The sequence below is a fragment of the Thalassophryne amazonica genome, chromosome 1 (assembly GCF_902500255.1).
Source record: "Thalassophryne amazonica chromosome 1, fThaAma1.1, whole genome shotgun sequence".
NCBI classification, from domain to species: Eukaryota; Metazoa; Chordata; class Actinopteri; order Batrachoidiformes; family Batrachoididae; genus Thalassophryne; species Thalassophryne amazonica.
The window spans coordinates 54,496,731-54,521,425 of NC_047103.1; the positions used below are offsets into that span (position 1 = coordinate 54,496,731).

Genomic DNA, 24,695 nt, shown 5'->3' on the forward strand with positions numbered 1-24,695 from the left:
ACACACCCACCCACCCACCTCATGCAGACGTCGGTGTCAGAAAAACCATCACAGTGGTCATTATAACAGAATTTCTGTCGTCTGCAGTGGCAATTTGCAGATAATGACATAGAGCGCCATCAAGTTTCAATGATAACAACACGGACAATAATTTGTTTCATTGAAAGATACAACAGAGTTTCAGTGTTTTGCCCAGCGTTATGTTAAACGGGAAACCCTGGCTGTGATGGCAGCTTAAAAAAATCAACTTTTCTGATGTTATAAATTAATTCCTTTCTGAAATATACAGAAACAAAAATTTATATTTACCTGTTAAAAACCAGATGACTCTCTGCACTTAAATAATTCAGTTCTCACTGTCTTTTTGTCCTCCTCACTAAAGATAAAACAATATCCAGTTTGTCCTTGTCACTCTGTTAAGCAAGAACAGCTGAAAATTTTTAACGTTTTGACGGTAAGTGTGGTCGTGGTGTGTAGCTGCCATGGTCACAGCCAGAGGTGGTGGCTAGCTGTGTTTTGTTTTTGGTGGTGGTGGTGGTAGTGAATCTGGAAATTCAGTCATTGTTGTGGTCCAATTTGCATTTTTCTAGCAGCCTCTAACAATCCCAAGCATTTCAACAGGGATGTAACGTTGCACGTGACATAATGTTACACTGAAAAAAGAGAATAGTTGAACCAACTTAAAAAAGCATTACAATTGGTAAAACCTAAATGAATTAAGTTGTTTGAACTTTAGTTAACAAGTTAGATAAACTTTAACTTGTAATGCTTTTTTAAGTTTTTTTTTCAGTGTACCAAGAGATTTTGTAAAAGGCCTGCATTTGATCCAAGAAGATACTATGGACACATCACAACAAATATGGCTCTCTTTAGAAATGCTGATACATTGTCATGCGACAACACACCAGTTTAGGTTTAAAAACTAGTTTTGTCAGCAACAATTACTCAGAAATCTCAGGAACTGTTGAAGCAGGACATGCTTTCTTTACATACAGTGATTTAGGACATGTACAGGTGCCGTGTTTAGTGACGACAGTGGCACATAAAGAAGAGGCTGACAGGACAGATAAGCAGGTAGTCTCTCTGACAGCTGCCTGCCTGGCTGAATAACAGTCCAGTAAAACCTCCTGAGAGGAGCCCAGTCTGCAGTAACGTCTTCAAGCACATTTCAGCTTCCTTGTCTGTTGTTCTTCAGTGCTCCACAGGGGCTCTCTGAAAAACCACGTGAGCACTAAAAATGCGATGAATCAGTTTCCATCTATCCTCGCCCTTCCACCAGTCACGATCACCAGGCCTCTCCAGTTTTGCTCACTTAATCCCCATTTACACTTAATAGAATAGAATAGAATAGAACAGAATAGAATAGAACAGAATATAGCCTTTATGGTCATTGTACATATATACATAGAATGAAATCTGTCCTCTGTATTTAATCCAACCTAATTACAGTTAGACACAATCCAACCACTAGGAGCAGTGAGCAGCCACAGTCCGGCGCCCAGGGACCAACTCCAGATATAGGGACACTGCCTTGGTTAGGAGCAGAGAAAAGAGCAGACCCTAAATAAGCATGTTTTTGATTGTGGGAGGAAACCGGAGTGCCAGAGGACACCCACATCAGTGGTGGGCACAGTTCTGCTAATCCACTAATTATCGAAGCTAATGTTTTCATTATGGAATTAGCTTTTCGGATAACTTTGAAAACCATCAGCGGACCAGTTATCTTCCGATAAATTTAGTTCCGATAACTTTCTGTCCGCTAACATTTTCTGGTGGTAAAGTGAGTCAAGCTTAACAGTTAAAAGCATTTGTAAAAACTGAAATCATAGATTTTACCACCTGCCTGTTACATGTTTTGTAGCAGACAGACAGCTATAAGGGGCAGCGCTCAATCCTCTGCAGGCAGAGGACAGTTAACTAACGGAGAGAAAGAAAAGAGGGAGGAAAAAAGATCATTTATTTTCACACCGTATAGACTTGCAGGCTATCATAGGAGTCATGAACACACAGACAGTTTTGACTCATGTTAAAATTTTAAACAAACTAATTCCGGACAAGGTATTGAAATAAACGTCAGCTCAGTCGTTTTACAAAGTCAAAATATCAGTTATATGTTTTAGTTTTAAAGTAATGCACTAATTTTGAAGGTTTTAGCTTTTACAGACACACGTGCCACAATGCATTATGGGAAGTGATTCAGCAGTTTTAGCAAATGTGTGGCTATAGAAGGAATCGCAATGATGTCACATGCTGGGCGAGACCACACCAGTAGGAAGAAAACTCTTCTGCAGCCAGACTGTGTGATCCATCACACTCTGACAGATTAGTGCCGTGCATAAAAAACACGTCACATCCAGGTGGATTTAGTCTCAAGGATCGGTCGGATGTGGTTTGGCTCAGAATTGTGTGCAGTACAGGTGGAAGATCATCACATTAAAAACAAACCTCCTCTTCTGTATTTTTTTTCTTCTGGTTTCCTCTGTGCAGCTCCACATTTAGGCGATAAGCTGCGACTGAAATTATGAGGGCTGTAAACTGACAACCATCTGATTTTCGGTTCATTCTTTTGAAATCAGTTTAACATCCAGAAAAGAGCGATTCTGCTGACAAACAGATGAACACAAAGTGTAAAGTTGGACTCACTGGTGTCAAACTGACTGTGAGCCATGGAATGAATAAAACCAGCTTATATTTGGGAAGTCATGTGATCCACACAGGTGTATATATCAACGTACGGGTGTATATAATTAAAGCAGCTGCCTCACTGTAGTGGCTTTTTTCCCCCATAATGCACTGTGGCATGTGTGTCTGTAAATGCTAAAACCTTCAAAATTAGTGAATTATTTTAAAACATAGAGCTGATATTTTCACTTTGTAAAATGACAGAGGTGATGTTATTTCAACAACCTGTCCGGAATTAGTTTGCTTAAAAGTTTAACAATAAGTCAAAACTGCCCGCCTCATTGTGGTGGCTTTTTCCTCCCATAATGCATAGCAACACGTGTGTCTTGTAAATGCCAAAACCTTCAAAATGAATGAATTACTTTAAAACTAAAACATATAACTGATATTTTCACTTTGTAAAACAACAGAGGTGACGTTATGTCAATAACCTGTACAGAATTCATTTGTTTAAATTTTTAACCATAAGTCAAAACTGCTACCTCATTTTGGTGGCTTTTTTCCCATAATGCACTGTGACGTGTGTCTTGTAAACGCTAAAACCTTCAAAATTAGTGAATTACTTTAAAACACATAGGTGATATTTTCACTTTGTAAAATGACAGATGTGATGATATTACAATAACTTGTCCGGAATTAGTTTGTTTAAAATTTGAACCATATGTTAAATCTGTCTTGCTGTGCATGACTCCTGGGATAGCCTGTAAGTCTACATGGTATGAAAATATTTTTTTTTTCTTCCTTTTAGTCTTCACTTTCTGTCTGGTCACCAGGTTTCTTTTGCTAAGAGAAGGCTGATCTGAGACAGAAGTGTTGGCTCATCAATAACTGCCAGTGTACTGGCATCAATACTAAAACATATCAATTTAGCGTTTAGCGGTAACTTCCAATAAATGTTTTAGGGTTTTATCAGTTTAGCTTTATAAAAGATGACTTTTCAGTTAGCGGATTAATGGTTATCAAAGCTAACTATTTAGTTAGCTGTGCCCAACACTGACCCACACAGACACAGGGAGAACATGCAAACTCCACACAGAAAGGCCAGGAAGCGATCCCACAACCTTCTTGCTGTGAGGCACCAGTGCTAAAAACTAAGCCACCATGTCTTAAGATGGCAGACATGTATCATCTGTTCAAATTCCATTCTGATGATACTGTGAATAAAAGTGACTCGATGCAGAAAAGCTGATTCCTCTTACTGCCAACGTTCAACTTCAAAACAAATACAAAAGAAACCTGAGATGGGACGTTGACCACAGTATACTTAATGGCATCATTTACGCAGTAACCAAATCTACCATGTTGTAGTTATTCGTAACTATGATGTGGTAGAGTGTGTTACTGCTCAAAATCTACCATTAACTACACTGTGGCCAATTTAGGCTCAAGGCTGGGGAAAAAGATGGATTATTTATGGTGCATTTGATGTAACAGAACAACTTCGCAGAAAAAAAAAGTATCTTGATTTCAGAGGCTCGTATAATTTTACACGATGTGCTGTTTGTATAAGCTGCTCAGTCCATCTCTCACTGTGTTTTCAAGCAAACTACACAGTGTTCAGTCCTGCTGACTTCTTATTTTTCTGTCAACTTCACAAATGAGCCCCATCCAAAAGTAAAGTTTATTTTAATTATTGCTGTTCACGCACTACACCCTGTGTGTATCCTAAATGTCTCAGTGAGCGTTATTAGAAAGTGCAACTCACTCAAACATTTCAACTCAACTGTGTCCCATCCTTCTAGGTTAATGTGCACCACAGAAGACACAAGCAGGCACTGATCTGTAATGTTTGAACAGAGTGATTATAGAAATTCTATGCAACAAAAACTTGGATGCAAACATTACATCTCTGCTGTTTCAGCACCAACTGTCTTTCGTAGATGTACCCAGTGCTGTTTGTGAAAGGAGCTTCTGTCTCCCTCATGTTAGGTTTTGAAACAAACTACACTATGTGTAGTCCCACTGACTTCTTTATTAAATGGTCTACTTCATAAACAAGCCTTGTGCGACAGCAATGTTTCTTTTATTTTATTCTCTTTGCACTCTAAGCTCTGAACATCTTGTCGCTGTACCACAAGAGAAAATTAGGTACAATACAGCCGAGTCACCTGAGTTCTTATTTAAAGCTACAGTGTGTACGATTTAAGTGCGTTTATTAGCAGAAATGGAATCTAGCATTCATAACCATCTGCTCATTAGTATATAATTTACATACAACAACAAACTGATGTGTTGTCATAAGCTCAGAGGAGGCTCCCATGTTGCGTTGCCATGTTGATACAGCAACATAAAAGGGCCATATGGTACATCAATAAAGTATTCATAGAGCTTCACATTTTATGTTATAGCCTCATTCCAAACTGGAGTAAATTGATTTTTCCACAAAAATTCTACTCACAACACCCCATAATGACAACAAGGGAAAAAAAGTTTTTTTTTGTTTTTATAACATTTTTTTGGAAATTTAATAAAAATAAAAAACTAAAACATGTACACAAGTATTCACACCCTTTACTCAATACTTTGTTGTTGCACCTTTGGCAGCAATCACATTGCTGCATTCATCTTTCCCTCCATCCTGACTCATCTCCCAGTTCCTGCCACTGATAAACATCCCTACAGCATGATGCCACCATCATGATTCACTCAGAATGGTGCCTGGTTTCCTCCAAACATGACACCTGGCATTCAAGACAAAGAATTCAATCTTTGTCTCATGAGACCACAGGATTTTGTTTCTCATGGTCTGAGAGTCCTTCAGGTCCCTTTTGGCAAACTCCAGGCAGGCTGCCATGTCCCTTTTATTTATTAAGGACTGGCTTCTGTCTGGCCACTCTACCATACAGGCCTGATTGGTGGATTGCTGCAGAGATGGTTGTCCTTCTGGAAAGTTCTCCTCTCCCCACAGAGGAAAGCTGGAGCTCTGAAAGAGTGACCATCGGGTTCTTGGTCACCTCCCTGACTAAGGCCTTTCTTCCTCGATTGCTCAGTTTAGACAGGCATCCAGATCTAGGAAGAGTCCTGGTGGATCTGAACTTCTTCCATTTACGAATGATGGAGGCCACTGTGCTCATTGGCACCTTTGCAGCTGAAATATTTCTCTGCCCTTCCCCAGATTGGTGCCTCGAGACAATCTTGTCTCTGAGGCTTACAGTTAATTTCTTTGACTTCATGCTTGGTTTTTGCTCTGACATTCACTGTCAACTGTGGGACTTTATATGTAGACAGGTGTGTGCCTTTACAAATCATGTCCAATCAACTGAATTTACCCCAGGTGGACTCCAATTAAGTTGGAGAAACATGTCAAGGAAGATCAGGGGAAACAGGATGTACCTGAGCTCAATTTTGAGCTTCATGGCAAAGACTGTGAACACTTATGTACATGTGATTTCTTAGTCTTTGTTTCTAATAAATTTGCAAAAATCTCAAAAAATATTTTTTCACATTGTTATTATAGGGTATTGTCTGTAGAATTTTGAGGAAAAAAAATGAATTTCATCCATTTTGGAATTAGGCTGTAACATTTAAAAAATATGGAAAAGGGGCAGCGCTGTGAATACTTTCTGGATGCACCGTAGATATGCCGCCTTTCACTTTTTGCATCCATGGCCAGAAGACTTAAAAAAAAAAAAAAAAAAAAAAAAAAAAAAGACAAATCGGTGGTTGCTCTCTAGTTGTCTAATGCAGTGATTCTCAACCGGGGTGCCGCGTCGTCAGGGGTGCCGTGGGTATTTTTCATATTCGCGATTATTTTTCATATTTGCGATTACCGTTAATTATTTATTTTATCCATAAAGCATAAAACGACTCAGAATCTGATGTCAAACGTGCTGCAGCCACGCTCTCGTCTTAAGGCGGGACAATAACAAGGAGGCTGACGGCCGATTAAAACAGTGCCGTCTCCTTCAAAAGCCGTCTAAAATGCGGAGCTGTCGGTGTGTGTGTCTGTGTGTGTGCGCGCGCGCGGAGTTAACAGGCTGCAGACTGCGAGGGAGGGGGTGGGTGAGGGAGGGGGTGGGTGAGGGAGATTCCTGAATGCAGGCGCGACACGTTCAGTGCGCAGCGAGTGCGGAGCAGAGAGAGGATTTTAACCCGAGTGAACGTTAACAAAACGGAAACATGAAGCTGCCTTTACTTCTCTCTGAACTTTCTCTAAAGGTGCGATTCTGCCGTTACCGTCCTGTTCACACCATGTGCGCGTCGTATGCTGAATTTATGAGATCATGAGATGAAATAAACATTTTTTTAAAAATGAGAATATATGAATGAACTGAGCCACACAAAAAAAACAATGTTCAGACGCAGAGATCACAAAAAGCAGGTAAGAACTCTGAACTTTAACAGCTGTTATTTTCCAAAGGTATTTATTTGTTCAGTCTTGAGCTTAATGCAGTGTTTAAGCACAAAACGTGACTGATAAGGAGAAACAATTTCAGAAATGCAACAGAAACAACCACAAATCAGAAAAAGTTGGGACTGTATGTAAAATGAAGATAAAAATAAAAATGTTGCACCATTCCCAGTTTCTCCACTCACAGAAGCCAAACGTTCTTCCAGAGTTGTGTAATTATACTACAATAGTAGAATATAAAGAAGGGGAAAAAAAAAATAGACAATATATTCGTCAATCGCAATTATTTGTCTGACAATTAATCATCTCCAGAAATTCCTAATCGTGACAGCCCTACTTGAGATCAGAGCGCAAAATGCTTGAGGATTTTCGAAATGCGGTGTTTTCTGTATCGATTTTCTATTGCGATAATTGGGTTTTGCGCAAAACCAGAGGTAATAGCATTATAATATTATTTTGGTTGGTGGTGTGCCGCAGGATTTTGTAAATATAAAAAGGGTGCCGCGGCTCAAAAAAGGTTGAAAATCACTGGTCTAATGGTTACTAATGAAGGATAAGATGTTTATTCTTGTTATTTCCTGTATGGTCTTTTTATGTGAAACGGACAATCACACATATTGCTTACCATAAGAGAAGAAAAGTGACCATGAATCTCCTTCTCCAAAAAAGCAAAAATGCAAAAGCCAAAACTGTGACCAAGGACTCCATAATGCAATCTGCAACCTCCCTGCTAGATGACCCTAAAACCTACACACTGTATCTTTAATATGTCTATCTGTTTATTAAACTGCATCATGAAGATGGGAAGAGGAGAGGTGCTGACTGATTTCAGAGGCTAGATTGAGAAGACAGTAATTACAGAAATTCTATGCAACAAAAACTCAAGTGTGAATGTCAGCTCTGTTGCAGCATTGATTGCCTTCCATAGATGTATGAGATCCAGATCTCGTACCTAGATCCATGTAGGAAAGGAGCTTTATATTCACCTATTTGTATAAGACAGATCAAGCAGGAATGTTCATAATGAGTAAATAAATTAAACACACATGATTTCTCCATTATCACCCCCTTTCATCCCTTTGGCTCCTTTGTTGGCTCATCAAAACTCCCAAGGCAGCTAAAGATCACATACCAGATGGAAGGTCAGACGCAATTAATTTTAGCAAAACTGTGTAATGAGTTGTTTCTGTCGAGACATTTGGATAATGTGGTGATACTGGATAGGTGTTTGTGAATCTGGCACAAGATAACAGCAGTCGGTGATGCTTTGATGGGGTAGCTTCAGGAAATCATGTTAATGCCTTGTGAAAGAGTCTTTCTCAAGGAGGAATTATAGTCATACCTCAAAAAAGTATGTACACAGACATGGGACAACTCAGAATTCTTTACATCCCATTATTTGAGTGCATGTCTAAAACAAATGATAATCTTCTTACATTACATTCAACACATCATATTCAATTAGCTCAGTGCTAAAATAATTAGCTGACATTCGCAGGGACAGAGTTTCTGGACAGGGGTGGCTCAGCTGAGGACAATACTGCACACAAAGTAGGAATACAACCATATAAAAGACAGACAGACAGACAGACACACACATACATACACACACACACACACACACGCGCTGCAGCAGAAAACAGTCACCCTGTCATCTTCGATTGTGGACCACTCATGTTGGTCCAGCGACACCTCATACACAGCTCAGTGGGCGTCGGCCCCCCTGGTGTCCAACTGCCGCCACAGACAGACTGACAAAGGGTTACTTCAGTGCTGCAGAACACAAACACAAGAATCGCCCTGTCTACACACATGGACTGACATCAAACATATCTAAATATTGTGTATCCTTCTATTGTGGTCTTTGCCTTGTTACAGCATCAATAGAACTGAGTGAGGCTGTAACTGAGCAGACTGATATGACCTTCATGGTGTCTCAGCAGACAGCAAACCAGGCAGTTTACTCTCACAGGTTACCGAACTGATATGGGTTTGAATGTGCATCATTCAAGAAATTACAGCCACTATAAAAGCAACAACTGCAACTGTGAGCAGCAGCTTTAAGCTACATTGGTTTTGCTGTGTATCTGTGCAGTTGAACAGACTTTTGTTGTTGTGAATGCAACTATAGTAATTAGAAATGATATGGTAAGCAAAGGATGAAAACTACCAACAATTACATGAAAGGTGTTAAGAAAGCACAATGACTCCACACCCACATTTCAAATGATCAGATATTTAGAGATGTTAACGGGCATTTAGTAAATCAAGCCGAGAAATAATAAATTATTGGAACTGTTTTCTATGAAAATAGGGGGAGATTTTCCTATATACAGTGCACCCAAAAAATATTTGCAGCACTGCATTTTTCCACATTTTTTTATTTTTCTATTCCAAAATAGATGAAATTCTCCCTCCCATATTTTTCAGCCCAGGAGTTTCATATCCAACCGGCCCACAAACTGCCAGCGCACAGGGATAATAAGAGTTCTGCTGTGGCATTTATGTGCTGACCGACTGTGAAAATTGGGTGGCTTATAATAGAAAGTAAAAGTTAGTTAAGCTGGGCATACACTGTACGATATTTTCAATCGTTGTACTTGGCTCCAGCTCAAACTGTGCGACGAAACCGGAGGGTTTAAAAGTTCAGAGCGCACGATTCATGTTCTCACACTGTACGGCCCAATGCTCTGATGCGATCTGACTGCGATCTGACTGTTCACATTGTACGTTCAAAAACCATACGTCGGGAAGCAAAACGTAACAGAAGCTTTTTTTTTTATTTAAAAAAAAATTATTTCATGCCTATCAGCGCACACAGTGAGTGAAATCAGGTGGGGAGACTGAGCGCATATGCGCGCGCGCACACACACAGCAGACAGCAACATGATTCATGAGAGGACGGTAAAAAAAAGAAAACATTCATAACAGGTGTTGCTACTTACACTGTTGTATAAATAAACTATATTTCATACGGAGTCATACAGCTGTGCTCATCTGTCGTAAATTCTGTTGTTGTCTGCTGTGTGTGTGTGTGTGTGTGTGTGTGTGTGTGTGTGTGTGTGTGTGTGTGTGGCGCATATACGTTCAGTCTCCCCCACCTGATTCCACTCACTGTGCGCGCTGATAGGCACGAACGTTAATATGATATTAGGTTACTGCAAGGGAACGCAAAAAAAAAAAAACACAAGACTTTACATGAGATCACTGTTTCCTCTCTCCGGTGTTTGCACATGGACAGTGCACGAGGTAATCAGCACGTAGACGCTTGTAGCGCTGCTTCAACAGCGCAGAACCCTCATAAGTCACGACGGCTGACCAAAATATCAAACAGGTTTGATTTTTATCCGACCATATGATTCCCTATCGGGAGATGGTTGTGAGATGTTAAACACAGCTCGTTACTCCATGTAGACTGCACGACGCAGGACGCACGATTAAGCTGAAACTCGGCGCAATCCACAAAATTCTCGCACGAGTGAAAAATTGGTTGAAAAAGGGCCAAAAATCACACAGTGTAAGTCCAGCCTTAGTTAAAACAAGAACGGTATTGTTAACTCACCAGTAGACCACCTAAGGCTGGTGTACAGTGTGAGACCATGAATCGTGCGCTCTGAACTTTTAAACCCTGCGGTTTTGTCGCACAGTTTGAGCTGGAGCCAAGTACAGCGATTGAAAATATCGTACACTGTCTGCCCAGCTTAAGTCAGTGAAGTCTGTAAGTAGCTGGAAGAGGTGGTACTGTACTACAAATGTTGATACAGCTGACATCGGGGCATAACAGGCTACCATTTCCCTCTTCACTCTGTCTTCTTGAAAAAATATCTGTGAGCTTTGCACACTTGGCAGCATCTTCCTCCAAAGCTTTCTGTCCATCTTTTCATTCACGGGCCACTCCTACTATACTTGCTAGTAGCACAAGTCCCATCTGGGCGCACATGGCTTGGTTGGACTGAACTAACTGTAATGAATTCATAGGGGTGTTAAACGTGTAATGGTATGTCCCTACCATAGGCTTTGGAAGAGATAACAGCGTTGCAAAAGAAGCAGTCTTAAGTTATTTTCTTGTGAATTTTCGTGACTGTAAAACATTTATAACACTTAATGTCTTCTCTTTAAGATACAGCAGCCCAAGTGTCTTGCTGTGTAACAGTTAGTGGTGGTCATATATGTATGCATATATATTAACACCCCCTCACAATGGCCCCAGTTTGGACCAGCCCTCCGGGAAAACTCCCGACTCTCCCGATTACCCAGCACGTGGTAGTGTGTGTGTGTGTATATATATATATATATATATATATATATATATACACGAGGTCTGTTAGAAAAGTATCCGACCTTATTATTTTTTTCAAAAACCATATGGATTTGAATCACGTGTGATTACATCAGCCATGCTTGAACCCTCGTGGGCATGCGAGAGTTTTTTCACGCCTGTCGGTTACGTCATTCGCCTGTGGGCAGTCTTTGAGTGAGGAGTGGCCCACCCTCTCGTCGATTTTTTCATTGTTTAGGAATGGCTCAGAGACTGCTGCTTTGTTTGATAAAAATTTTTTCAAAAACTGTAAGGCACAACTGAGTGGACACCATTCGATAAATTCAGCTGGTTTTTGGTGAAAATGTTAACGGCTGATGAGAGATTTTGGTCTGTTAGTGTCGCTTTAAGGACGGCCCACAGCACCTGACGGCGATCTGCGCTTCGAGGCGGCGGCGTCTCACTGTTTCAAGTTGAAAACTTCCACATTTCAGGCTCTGTTCACCCAGGTCGTCGTCAGAGAACAGAGAACTTTCAGAAGATGTCAGCATGAGGAGTTTATGCGGACATTCCACTGTTAAAGGAGATTTTGTAATGAAAGAACGTGCGGGCAGAGTCGCATGTCGGGCCGGACCCGACCGAGGGGGGTCGCGACAGGAAACACACCTCCATTGGAAACCTTAACGGACAAGTTGGAACATGCCCAGCTGTTAAACAATTTCTCAGATACTCACTTGCTGAAAGCCATCAAAAGCCGCCTGAATTTTACAAATGGTTTTCAACACGGAGGTGTTTTTCCTGTCGCGGCGCAGACGTTTTTGCCACGTCGTCACGGAACCGACTCTGCAAATTCGTCCGCACGTTCTTTCATTACAAAATCTCCTTTAACAGTGGAATGTCCGGGTAAATTCCTGATGCCGGCCTCTTCTGAAACTTCTCTGTTCTCTGACGACGACCTGGGTGAACAGACCCTTAAATTACGATGTTTTCAGCTCGAAACAGCCAGACGGATGACACCTCCGACCGCGCCGCGCCGATCCGCTTTGTGGGCTGTCCTTAAAGCGAAAGAAACTCCACAATCTCTCATCAGCCGTTAAACTTTTCACCGAAAACCAGCTGAATTTCTCGAATAGTGTCCACTCAGATATCCCTCACAGGTCCTGAAAAAAATGTTGATAAAGCAACGCGCGCCGTCTCCAGCGGCTTCTCAGACAAAGAGATTCTGACGGGCGGGGTGGAGCACTCTTCACTCAAGGCCTGCCCACAGGCGAATGATGTCACCGACGCGTGAAAAAACTCACGCATGTGCACGAGGGTTCAAGCATGTCTGGTGTAATCGCACATGATTCAAATCCATATAGTTTTTTTTTTTAAATAAAACTGCTGGTTAGTTTTATCACAGACCTCGTATATGTATATATATATATATATATATATGTGTATGTATATATGTGTATGTATACACACACACACACACACACACACACACACACACACACACACACACACACACACACACACACACACACACACACACACACACACACACACACACACACACACACACACACACACACACACACACACACACACACAGAGTGGCTTGCAAAAGTAATCAGCCCCTTGGTATTTCATGCATTTTAATTTGTTTATGGCGTTTCAAATACCAAAAGTAAATCAGGCTTCTCAATGAAAAAAAACCCATAAAATTCTCTTCCTTCAACTCAAACTGAAAACAAATCTCTACAACTTGATATAAATTAATTAAAAATATAAAAGCCAAGATGGTGGGTTGCATAAATAATCAGCCCCTTTGGTAAAATACCTGTAAATAATCAGTTTAATTAACAGTTTTCTTCAGACAAATCAGGAGATGGATACATGAACATTTCCAAGTCAATGAATATGTCTTGAACTTTATTTACATCGGTTATGAAGAAAAACAAACAGTATGGCACTCTATGGTAAATCTGTATGGAGTAGATAATTCTCAAAAACTGAGTGACTGTGCAAGAAGGAGAACAGTGAGGAAAGCCACCAAGACACCCAGACAACACAGAAAAAGTTTTAGGTTTCTGTGGCTGTGATTGAAGAAATTGTGCACAGTGCAAATTCTGTGTTTTGTATCTCCAGTTATATAGCTTCATGATGAAGTGGTATAGAGGAGGCTCTTCTTTCACTAAAACATAAAATCTAGGCTTGCATCTCAGATGTACCTTCTGGCAAATTGTAGGTGTACTTTCAGGTCTTCTTTTTAAGACAATCCTCCTCTGCTCCACGGGCCACTTGATCCACAATGTTGACAGCAAACTGCTCACCCACACAATGCAACACACGCTGTCTGCCATTTGCCCTGAACACTGAAAACCGGGATTCATCTGTGAAGAGAGCACCTCTCCAATGTGCCAGACGGCATCAAATGTGAGCATGTATCCACTCAAGTTGGTTACGACGACGAACTGCAGTCAGGTCGAGACCCAGATGTGGATGATGAGCATGCAGTTGAGCTTCCCTGATATCTTTTCTGACAGTTTGTGCAGAAATTCTTTGGCTCTGTAAACCAATGTTTTGGTTTGCAATTTGTTTTCAGCAGCTATAGGGGTGGCTGGTCTCAGACAATCTTGTTGGTGACTATGCTAGATGTGGAGGTCCTGGGCTGGTGTGGTTACACGTGGTCTGCGGTTGTGAGGCAGGTTGCATGTACTGCCAAATTCACTGAATTGCCTTTGGGGACAGCTTATGGGAGAGAAATGAACATTCAATTCACACACAACAGCTCTGGTGGACATTCCTGCAGTCAGCATGCCAAATGCACGTTCCCTCAAGCGTGCAATTGGCAGCAAGCATTATGCTGTGTGATAAAACTGAACATTTCAGAGTGGCCTTTTATTGTGGACAGCCTAAGGCACAACTGTGCAATAATCATGCTGTCTAATCAGCATCCTAATATGCCACACCTGTGAGGTGGAATGGATAGTGCTCACTAACACAGATTTACACAGATTTGTGAACAATATTTGGCAATATTGGCATCTCTTTACTGGCTTCCTGTCCCTGTGAGATCAGATTTTAAGGTTCCGCTGCTAACCTATAAAATTATTCACGGACTGGCACCTCCCTACTTTGCTGACCTAGTTAAACCCTATGTACCAGCCCGGGCTCTGCGTTCTCAGGGTGCAGGACTACTTTGTGTCCGTAGGGTGAATAAAAAGTCTGCGGGTCACAGAGCTTTCTCTCATCATGCTCCTGTTCTGTGGAATGATCTCCCTGTCAATAAAACAGTGGGATTCTATGGAGACTTTTTGTGGCCTCAACTTTATTTAGATTCTGGGTCTTTTGCTGAGGCTTGGGGCTGGTGGCCGGCGATCACCTTGGTATTTCTTTTGTTTTTGTTGTTGCTTAATGCTGATAAATTATACTGTATTTGTTGTCTTTCTGATGCCTGATTCTTTAATCTGATGCCTGATTTTTTATTTGTGTCAAGTGCCTTGAGGCAACTTTGTTGTGATTTGGCGCTATATAAATAAATAAAATGAAATATTTGAGAGAAATAGGTCTTTTGTGTATACAGAAATGTTTTATATCTTTGAGTTCAGCTTATCAAAAATGGGAGCAAAAACAAAAGTGTTGCATTTATATGTTTGTTCAGTGTGTGTGTGTGTGTGTGTATATATATATATATATATATATATATATATATATGACAACTGGAAAAGTACTACAGATGTGGTGAGGGAGACAGCGAGGGCAGTACTTGGTGTGACATCCCGACAGTGGAAAGAAGACAAGGAGACTTGGTGGTGGAATGATAAAGGTCCAGGAAAGCATAAGGAGAAAGAGGTTGGTGAAAAAGTTTTGGGATAGTCAGAGAGATGAAGAAAGTAGACAGGAGTACAAGGAGATGCGGTGTAAGGCGAAAAGAGAAGTGGCAAAAGCGAAGGAAAAGGCATATTGTGAGCTGTACAAGAAGTTGAATAGTAAGGAAGGAGAAAAGGACTTGTACCGATTGGCCAGACAAAGGGACAGAGCTGGAAAGGATGTGCAGCAGGTTAGGGTGGTAAAAGATGCACATGGTAATGTGCTGACAAGTGAGGAGTGTGTGCTGAGAAGGTGGAGGGAATATTTTGAAGAGCTGATGAATGAAAAATCAGGAAGTAAATCAGGAAGTACAAGAGATTAGTAAGGAAGAACTGAGGGCTGCTATGAAGAGGATGAAGAGTGGAAAGGCAGGTGGTCCAGATGATATTCCAGTGGAGGCATGGAAATGTCTTGGAGAAATGGCAGTGGAGTTTCTAACCAGATTGTTTAATAAAATCTTGGAAAGTGAGAGGATGCCTCTCACTGGAGACGAAGTGTGCTGGTTCCTATTTTCAAGGACAACGGTGATGCGCAGAGTTGCTGTAACTACAGAGGCATAAAGTTGATCAGCCACAGCATGAAGTTATGGGAAAGAGTAGTAGAAGCTAGGCTTAGAAAACAGGTGAAGATCTGTGAGCAGCAATATGGTTTCATGCCGAAAAAGAGCACTACAGATGCAATGTTTGCTCTGAGAATCCTGTTGGAGAAGTACAGAGAAGGCCAGAAAGAGTTACATTGTGTGTTTGTGGACTTAGAAAAAGCTTATGATAGGGTGCCAAGAGAAGAGCTGTGGTATTGTATGAGGAACTCTGGCGTGGCAGAGAAGTATGTCAGAGTACCAAATAAATAAGTTCAAGTTCAAGTTCAAAAGTTTAAAGGTAGTGCAGGACATGTACAAGAATAGTGTGACAGCGGTGAGATGCGCAGTCGAAATGACAGACTCATTCAAGGTGGAGGTGGGATTACACCAAGGATCAGCTCTGAGTCCTTTCTTGTTTGCAGTGGTGATGGACAGGTTGACGGATGAGATCAGACAGGAGTCCCCATAAACGATGTTTGCAGATGACATTGTGATCTGTAATGAGAGTAGAGAGCAAGCTAAGTCTAGTCTGGAGAGGTGGAGATATGCTTTGGAGAGAAGGGGAATGAAAGTCAGTAGAAGCAAGACTGAGTACATGTGTGTGAGCCCAGTGGAATAGTGCAGTTACAAGGAGTAGAAGTGGTGAAAGTAGATGAGTTTAAATACTTGGGGTCAACTGTTCAAAGTAATGGAGAGTGAGGTAGAGAGGTGAAGAGGAGAGTGCAGGCAGGGTGGAGTGGGTGAAGAAAGGTGGCAGGAGTGATTTGTGACCGAAGAATATCAGCAAGAGTGAAGGGGAAAGTTTACAAGACAGTAGTGAGACCAGCTATGTTGTACGGTTTAGAGACGGTGGCATTAACAAAAAGACAGGAGGCAGAGCTGGAGGTGGCAGAGCTGAAGATGTTGAGATTCTCTTTGGGAATGACAAGAATGGACAAGATTAGGAATGAACATATCAGAGGGACAGCTCAGGTGGGACAGTTTGGAGACAAAGTCAGAGAGGCGAGATTGAGATGGTTTGGACATGTGCAGAGGAGGAACCCAGGGTATATAGTCCATATTTTTTTTACTCTGCTTGGTCTAAAAAGTAACCGTTACTGACTGCCACAATCTTTTTTTCTTGATTTCTTATAGTGTTTCTTAAAGCCAGAAAGTTGCCATTTGAAATGACTTTAGTTTTGTGTCATGTCTGTGATCTGCTTTTTTCTACAAAATTAAACAACTGAATGAACATCGTCCGAGGCCGGTGATTCCATAATTATTGCCAGGGGTTGTAGCAGTTGTTTTTCATTGTGAAATGGTGATTAACTCAACATAAGGAAGATGATGGGCTGACTTATCATTTGTTTTGCTAAAGACAAACCTGAACATTAACATTTTTGTTGTGAAGTCACTTAGAAACATTGCAAGCCTGAAATTACATCCTATGACATGAGACAAAGCAAAACACAGCAAACCATTTCAAAGCAAAGGCTTATGTCGACTGATTTTACACACACACACACACACACACACACGCACACGCACACACACACAAAGAGGATGCACGCAAGTGCACAGATGAATACAGATGTTTAGCTCAATCTGAACAAACAAGTTTAGGAAAGTAATAATGCTGGGTCACTGAGTCAATACAATAATCAGAGGGAAACCAGACATATGTCGCTAAAGCAACCATGGAAGTACTTGCCTGGAAAGAGCACAAATGAGACACCACTGCATTGTTTTCTCTAACAACACAAAGTTTTTTACACACGATTTGTGCGATAAAATTGAATGTGTTTATGTTTCACATACACACACCATTCACTAGTGTAAGAATTCATGATAACTCTAACATGATTTTAATGAAAATTAATGAATTAACCCTTGTATGATATTCAGGTCAAATTGATCCCTTTCAAATTTTTACAAGAAGAAATATAGTACAAGTGTAATTTTCTACCTGAAACTCAATTCAAATTTATTAATTTATATAGCGCCAATTTGCAATGAGGTCACCTCAAGGCGCTTCACACAGCATAATAAAAACAGAAAAAAATGAATTAAAATTTTAAAAACACAATAAAAGGACAAAACCATAAAAGAACACAAGAATAAAAACACATAACACAATAAAACTAATGATAAAACAAGGAAAACAAATGAGTCTTTAAATGTGATTTAAAATTCTCCACAGTATCCAACTGTCGTTTGTATGCCCGGAGATCGTTCCACAGAGCTGGAGCACGGTAGAAGAAAGCTCTGTGACCGGCAGACTTTTTATTCATCCTGGGAACACATAAAAGTCCTGCACCCTGCGAACGCACGGTGCGAGCTGATATATAGGGCCTTTCCAGGTCAGCCAGATAGGGAGGCGCAAGTCCATGAACAACTTTATAAGCTAATAAAATTAAAATTCGATCTTGCAGTGACTGGAAGCCAGCGTAGAGATGCCAAAATGGACGTAATATGGTCAAACTTTCTGTTTTGTCTCAAAAGTCTGGCAGCAGCATTTTGAACCAGTTGAAGACCCCTAATACTGGACTGTGGTAAACCAAAAAATAGAGCATTACAATAGTTCAATCTACAAGAGACAAATGCATGAATCAAAGTCTCAGCATCAGCCATAGACAGGATGGGACGAATCTTAGCTATATTTCGCAAATGGAAGAAAGCAGTCCTCGTAATGTCTCTAATGTGGAGGTCAAAGGACAACGTAGGATCAAAAATTACCCCAAGATTCCTCACTTTGTCCGTATGATGTATAACACACGATGCCGATACCTCGCTGGACCAAGAACCATCATTTCAGTCTTATAAGAATTTAAAAATAGGAAGTTACAAGATATCCAACTCCTCACTGATGCAAAGCAATCTTCCAAAGATTTTATGTGAATGAGATTACCAGCAGTTATCGGCATGTATAACTGGGTGTCATCACCATAGCAATGAAAGGCAATCCCAAAAGACATATATGTCTAAGAATGGACAGATCGAATGGTCTTCATCCCCAGTGAGAGAGTTCCCCCCGCACTCAGCTGCTAACATAGGGGAGAGGAGACGTGTTTTCGGTGACCAGTGGAAAGAAATGGACATCATGCACCTGCATGCCTACTTTGGCATCCTCATCCTTACTGGTGTTTACAGGTCAAGAGGGGAGTCGACTGAAAGTCTGTGGGATGCTGAGACAGGGAAAGCGATTTTTAGAGCCACAATGTCTCTGAAGAGCTTCCATGTATTCCTTCTGCTCAGCGTCCCTCCTCCACACTGCAGTCGCTGAATACAGCATCCTGGAGGTTTCGACGGTTCTCTGTTTCACAGACAATGAGTGGCGCCAAAGTTGGCACAAAAAACCAACAAAATAGTCCTCTGATTCTTTGTTTCCAGCTGAAGGTGTCTGGGAACTTTGCCTGTAGAAACATTATTTTTCCCTTTTTGGATGGTATTATATGTAACGTTGTGGCTGATGAAGCAAGTCAGTTGAGCACTGTTTAACAATAATTCATGGCTGTGTTGAGCTCCATCATTAGCTCAGGTATATCTGAAATGAACCACGCTGTATAATGAAACAGACTGGAACACATTATTGCCTGAGTTTTATGTGTCTGACAGGCAAGACTGGCTAAAGGAAAGGTTTATTTTTTGTTTGTTTATTTTTTTTTTTAACTAAGAGGTGCTCTATTACAACATATCAGCTTTGTAATCTTTAGTAATGCTGCATTTACACATAACGACGACAAGTCACAAATGCCAAGAAGTACACATTCTTGGCCGCTGATCACGAATGTGATGATTCGGGGCAGAGGCGTCAGGTGTCCTCAGGAACTGTTGCAACCTGTTACCACACGTTCCGATTAATGGCACGTGTTGCTGGAGAATTATCAGGAACCATTATGCACGGTCAAGAATAATGTTCCGCGCTATGGCGCGTTATAGCGCGTAACAGCGCATCATTAAGTCCTGTCGCTGAAGAGCACTGAAATGAGACTTTTAGCCGACTTGGTGTCAGCAATCAAACTGAATGCGGTGCAGCAGGGTTTAATTGTGCACGTGCTTCTTCCTCCGCTGGACTGGAGGAGGTGCAGAGATGTCTGGCTGCACGTGAGTCTCCTCTCGCTCCTCTGGTCCCTCTGGCTCAGACTTGTTCTCCCACTCATCGGTTACAACAGCACGTGGAACACCTGCAGGAGCGTCCTGAGGAGCTTCAGCAGGAGCTGTGGAACGACACTTGGCTGACTTCGCGTCCTTGTTCCTCTTCGGCATACTGCATCAAACTGAACACTGTGGAGCCGGGTTTAATTGTGTGCACGTGACAGAAAACTGATTCGTTGTGGCGCGCAGTGAAATGTGACACCGCGTTACAAGTCGTGTCAAAACTTGACAGTTTCCGTGTCACTTCTTAATAACGCGTGACAGTTTGGGCTCCAAGAACCATCACAGGAACCACCACGAACGTTGTCACGTTCTATTAAGGATAATTACTCATCAAGACGGATCAACACGCTCAGTTGTGACTTCCACGACGTGAGGCGAAATGAGGGTGGTGTGTGACATTCGTGGAAGATTTTTTGACAGGCAAAAACATTCTCCACGAATATCAAGAATATCACGCACCAACACGCCCTATTAAGAAATCTATTCAGATGCGTTAAGTCACGTTAAGAATGTCAGGAATGTGTCACGAATGACAGAAAAATGACATTCGTAACGCATCTTGCTTATGTGTAAACGCACCTTAAGATAAAGATGTGTGCATTGCGTGTATGTGGATGAATGTATGCCAAGACCAACAAGTGGTAGCGGAAACATGGAACAACTAATTGGCAACTCAGTAATATGAAAGTTGGATCTGAATGCTCTGTTTTCTAAATCCTTCTTGAGTTATTTCAAGACTAGTACTTGAAATAACATATTGTAATTACTTAGAGGCTAAACATATCAATAAATGCATTAATCTTGTATCAACCCGTGTCACTGTAGGTCTTTATATATTATGCACCGTCATATCAAACTCAACCACACATGCAATGCCTGCAGGCCCACTTTATTAAGCAAGAGTGGAGTTGGGGGCTGGCGAGTTAGACCCCTTATTGTTAGGTCCTCTCTTTGTGGTTGTACTACTCACTGTACTGAGAAGAGGAAAAAGAAAGGCCTTCTCTAACAGTGGGTCATGCGCCAATGCTCCTGGCAACAACAGGTCCGGAGGACACAGACCTGCCCGGCTTATATTGGCTTGGCTCTCAGTTTGTGGTGGAGGCACTAGCCCCCTCTCAGCTGTTTTATTCTGGGTTGAGCCAGGCTTTTATTAAAGCTTTGAAGACTGCAGAACAAAAGGCCGTCCTCTGTTTAGATGATAGAACGTAAGCAACTGGTTTTCTGCTTGGGCAACGCAAGACAAAGAGCTTCCTACTGCATACTGGGAGTAAAAGAGAAGGTGAGTGAGTGAGAAAACTGGAGGGGATGGGAGGGAGAGCAAAAGGCGTGGAGATTGTGGAGATACTTTCTCAGATTTCAGGAAGAGTATCACTGAAAATAAGTGGGTGGGAGATGTAGGACAAAGTCTTTACAGAGAAAAACAATGACTGATTTTTTTCTATATCAGTCAATATTGATACATTCAAAGGTACAGGTTAGGGTAGTGATTCTGTTGGGCTTTACTTAAACTTATGCTTATTTAAAATTACACATACCTGGTCGTGGCTAGCTTGGAGGGTGCTTCCAGTGCCATGGAAAGTCATTTGCACAGGGGAGAGAGTCAGATAGGTCACAAAATCTTTACCAGTCTGTGCGTCACTGTACTGCACCTGCAACAAAGCCCAAAAGTGGAAATGAGCTGCCACAAAAGCAAATCTAGCAGCATATTAAACATTAAATACTACACACACGCACACACACACACACACACACACACACACACACAGCGAGAACATCAGTGGGATACACATTCGTATTTGGAAGTGACTGTGTTGAAAGTAAATCTTACATGTCAAGTTGCCTTTACAGAGCATTTATCTGTAATTACCCAACAATATGCAGTGATGGTAAAGACGTGGGGTGGGTAGTAATGACATCACAGATGACCCCTCATCACTGCGAAGGTTAACTCTGCAGACATTCCTAAATGCTGTGCAATCACGACTGTTATGACATGATGCTCCATGGGGAGAGTCTGCTCATGAGATCCAAGGGCTGTAGTAATACCGTCTGCCCTACTTCTCACGCACTCTCACTATGTGCATGCACATTTCTATGCGAGTGGATGTGTTTGCCTGGCCTACTTATGCCCAGGACATCTGCAGGCATTTTTTTAAAGTCACATAACTGACTACAAAAAGAAAAGAATATGGTCCAGATTTGTTAATCAAAGTGCTTCAAGGTGCCACAGCACAAATGGACGCCAACACAAACTCAGCAGGTAAATCAAACATACACTGAGCAAAAATATAAACACGACACCTTTGTTTTTGCTCCAGTTTTTCATGAGCTGAACTCAAAGATCTAAAACATTTACTATATACACAAAAGACACATTTTCTCTCAAATATTTTTCACAAATCTGTCTAAATCTGTGTTAGTGAGTACTTCCCCTTTGCCAACATAATCCATCCCAGGTGTAGCATAACAAGATGCTGATTAGACAACGTGATTGTTGCACAGGTGTGCCTTACGCTGGCCACAATAAAAGGCCACTCTGAAATGTTCAGTTTTATCACAAAGCACAATGCCGTGTGATACGGAACTCAACAACTTTCCATTGAATCAATACAAATGAATAGAGCAAACTATTCATAATGAAGGATTTCACATCTTTACAGCTTTGATAATTAACTGAAACTGATCCGACACCATTCTCTGCTGAAAGAGAAAAGAAATGAGGCAATGCTTCATAACAGTCAGAATTGGCTCTGCAAATGAAGCAAATTTAAGCAATGTTTCACAAGAGTCGGGCTCGGCCCATTGTGTTTATATTATATAAATATAATTTAAAAGCGTTATATCTATAATATAACTCTATGGCTCAGCCATAGAATTATGGGCTCAGCTCTGTAAGCGAAGTGAAATGAATCAATGCTTCATAAGAGTCGGACTCTGCTAATATACAGTTCAGATAAGGAGCTGCAAATCAGTTTCTGCTGTAACAGACAAACGTGATGCAGAGCAATTATAAATTAACACAAGTCTCCCACAAGTGTGTAGGCTTTTTACGTTACATGTACAAGGTCCATCATTGCCAATACATGCGTCAATTAATTATTACAGGTCAGAAAAATACTTTTCATTTACTCTGTGTCACATGATGCAAACGTAATGCCAACTGCCACACTTAAGCACTCTGCTCATGATGAAAATAAATCCTATTAATGATCCACCAAGACAAAAAAAAAGTATATTAAATTACACTGCTAACTCTAGGGCAACAATAACATGCCATTAGCTATGAGTGGCTGAGGTTACAGAAAAAAGCCTATGACATTGTTTCACAAAAGTGCTGTACGTTCAGTGTCTTTGTGCTGACGTGACTGAACCAACCTGAGTATCATTTTGAAATATTTGTCCAAACCGGACCCAACCGCCGGGCCCGGCTCACGTACCACACTATAATCTGCAAGGACGTGCAGTCTTTTTGACAAATTCTCTGTCCTCCTCTAACTGCCAATACGCACCGCAGATTCTGGACCGATGCTGTGTATGTGAGAGAAATCAGTTTTTCTTTAGTGCCGGTGTTGCCAACCAAACGGTCCCCCCTCAAAATCAATCTGCTCTGCGTTCACTGCGCATGAGTCATTTCGGAGCATCAACAGCATCATTTCAGAGCGTCAGCATCAATTCACCGATTATCATCTTGTTTTTGTACAACAATCTTTTTCACATAAATTCAGCATTATTTCATCACAAAAGAAGGAGGACCAATTAGAGTGCCACAACAGCATGGTCTGAGTCTGACGGACGTGTTGCTGCTGCACCAACGTCATTTCGGAGCGTCAGTAGTGATTTACCGATTATCACCTTGTTTCTGCTTAAAACGCCTAGTTTCTGCTCAAAACAGACTTTACAATTATTCAATGATGAACAATGATTTAAGAGGTTTTACTTTGTCATTAATAATCACAATATTCCCTTTGATCGCTTTGGATGTAGAGAGTCAGACTCAGACAAGCTGCTGTGGTCCCAAGTGACACATGCGCAGTGAAGGCAGGGCGGACCAATTTTGTAGAGGGGGCCGTTCGGTAGGTGACATCGGACTTAGTCCAGGATGCCACAGGTGGTCCACGATGAATGCAAAAACAGTTTGAGCGGTCAACTTCAGTTAAAACTGATAAATATCATTGTAATCCATGTGCTTTCTGTTATTCTGAGCTGCTGTGTTGTAACCAAGGTCCCATATTGCAGCGGGGAAGTCAAGATGTGCAAATGGCTCTATGGTAGCCTAGTTTCTTCATACACTTTAATTCTTTCAGAGAGTTTTCCTCACCACTGACACTGATGTGCTTGCTCAGGGGTAGGGCTGCCACAAACGACTATTTTGATAGTCAACTAGTCAACGATTATTTTGGCGATTAGTCGACTAGTCGGATCATACGTAATTTCCTAAATTAAAGCCTGCAGAATTTTCTGAGAAATGTCAGGGGATGAAAACATGAACATTTCTAAATCAGTGATTATTTCTTAGACTTCATTTACATCAATCATTCAGAAATACAAACAGTGTGGTACTTTATGGTAAGTCTGTGCCAGGTAGGCAGTTCTCAAAAATTAAATGTCCATGCTGGAAGGAGACAAGTGCGGGAAGCCACCAAGACACAACTCTGGAAGAATGTTTGGCTTCTGTGAGTGGAGAAACTGGGAATAGTGCAACATTTTTATTTTTATCTTCATTTTACATATAGTCCCAACTTTTTCTGGTTTGTGGTTGTTTCTGTTGCATTTCTGAAATTACAGAACTGCTATAAAGAAAAGTGTGAACATTTTATTGTGTTTTAAAA

General features: G+C 41.2%; 1 protein-coding gene across 2 annotated transcripts in view; it reads right to left on the reverse strand.

Annotated features, from left to right (window-relative positions):
• The window catches only part of stau2 (staufen double-stranded RNA binding protein 2), a 316,665-nt gene that overhangs the window by 61,913 nt on the left and 230,057 nt on the right, over positions 1-24,695 (reverse strand). For both annotated transcript variants that reach the window (XM_034170168.1, XM_034170176.1), the window contains exon 12: positions 21,402-21,515. In XM_034170168.1, coding sequence (XP_034026059.1) covers positions 21,402-21,515 — 114 coding nt within the window. The remainder of the gene's footprint in view (positions 1-21,401; positions 21,516-24,695) is intronic.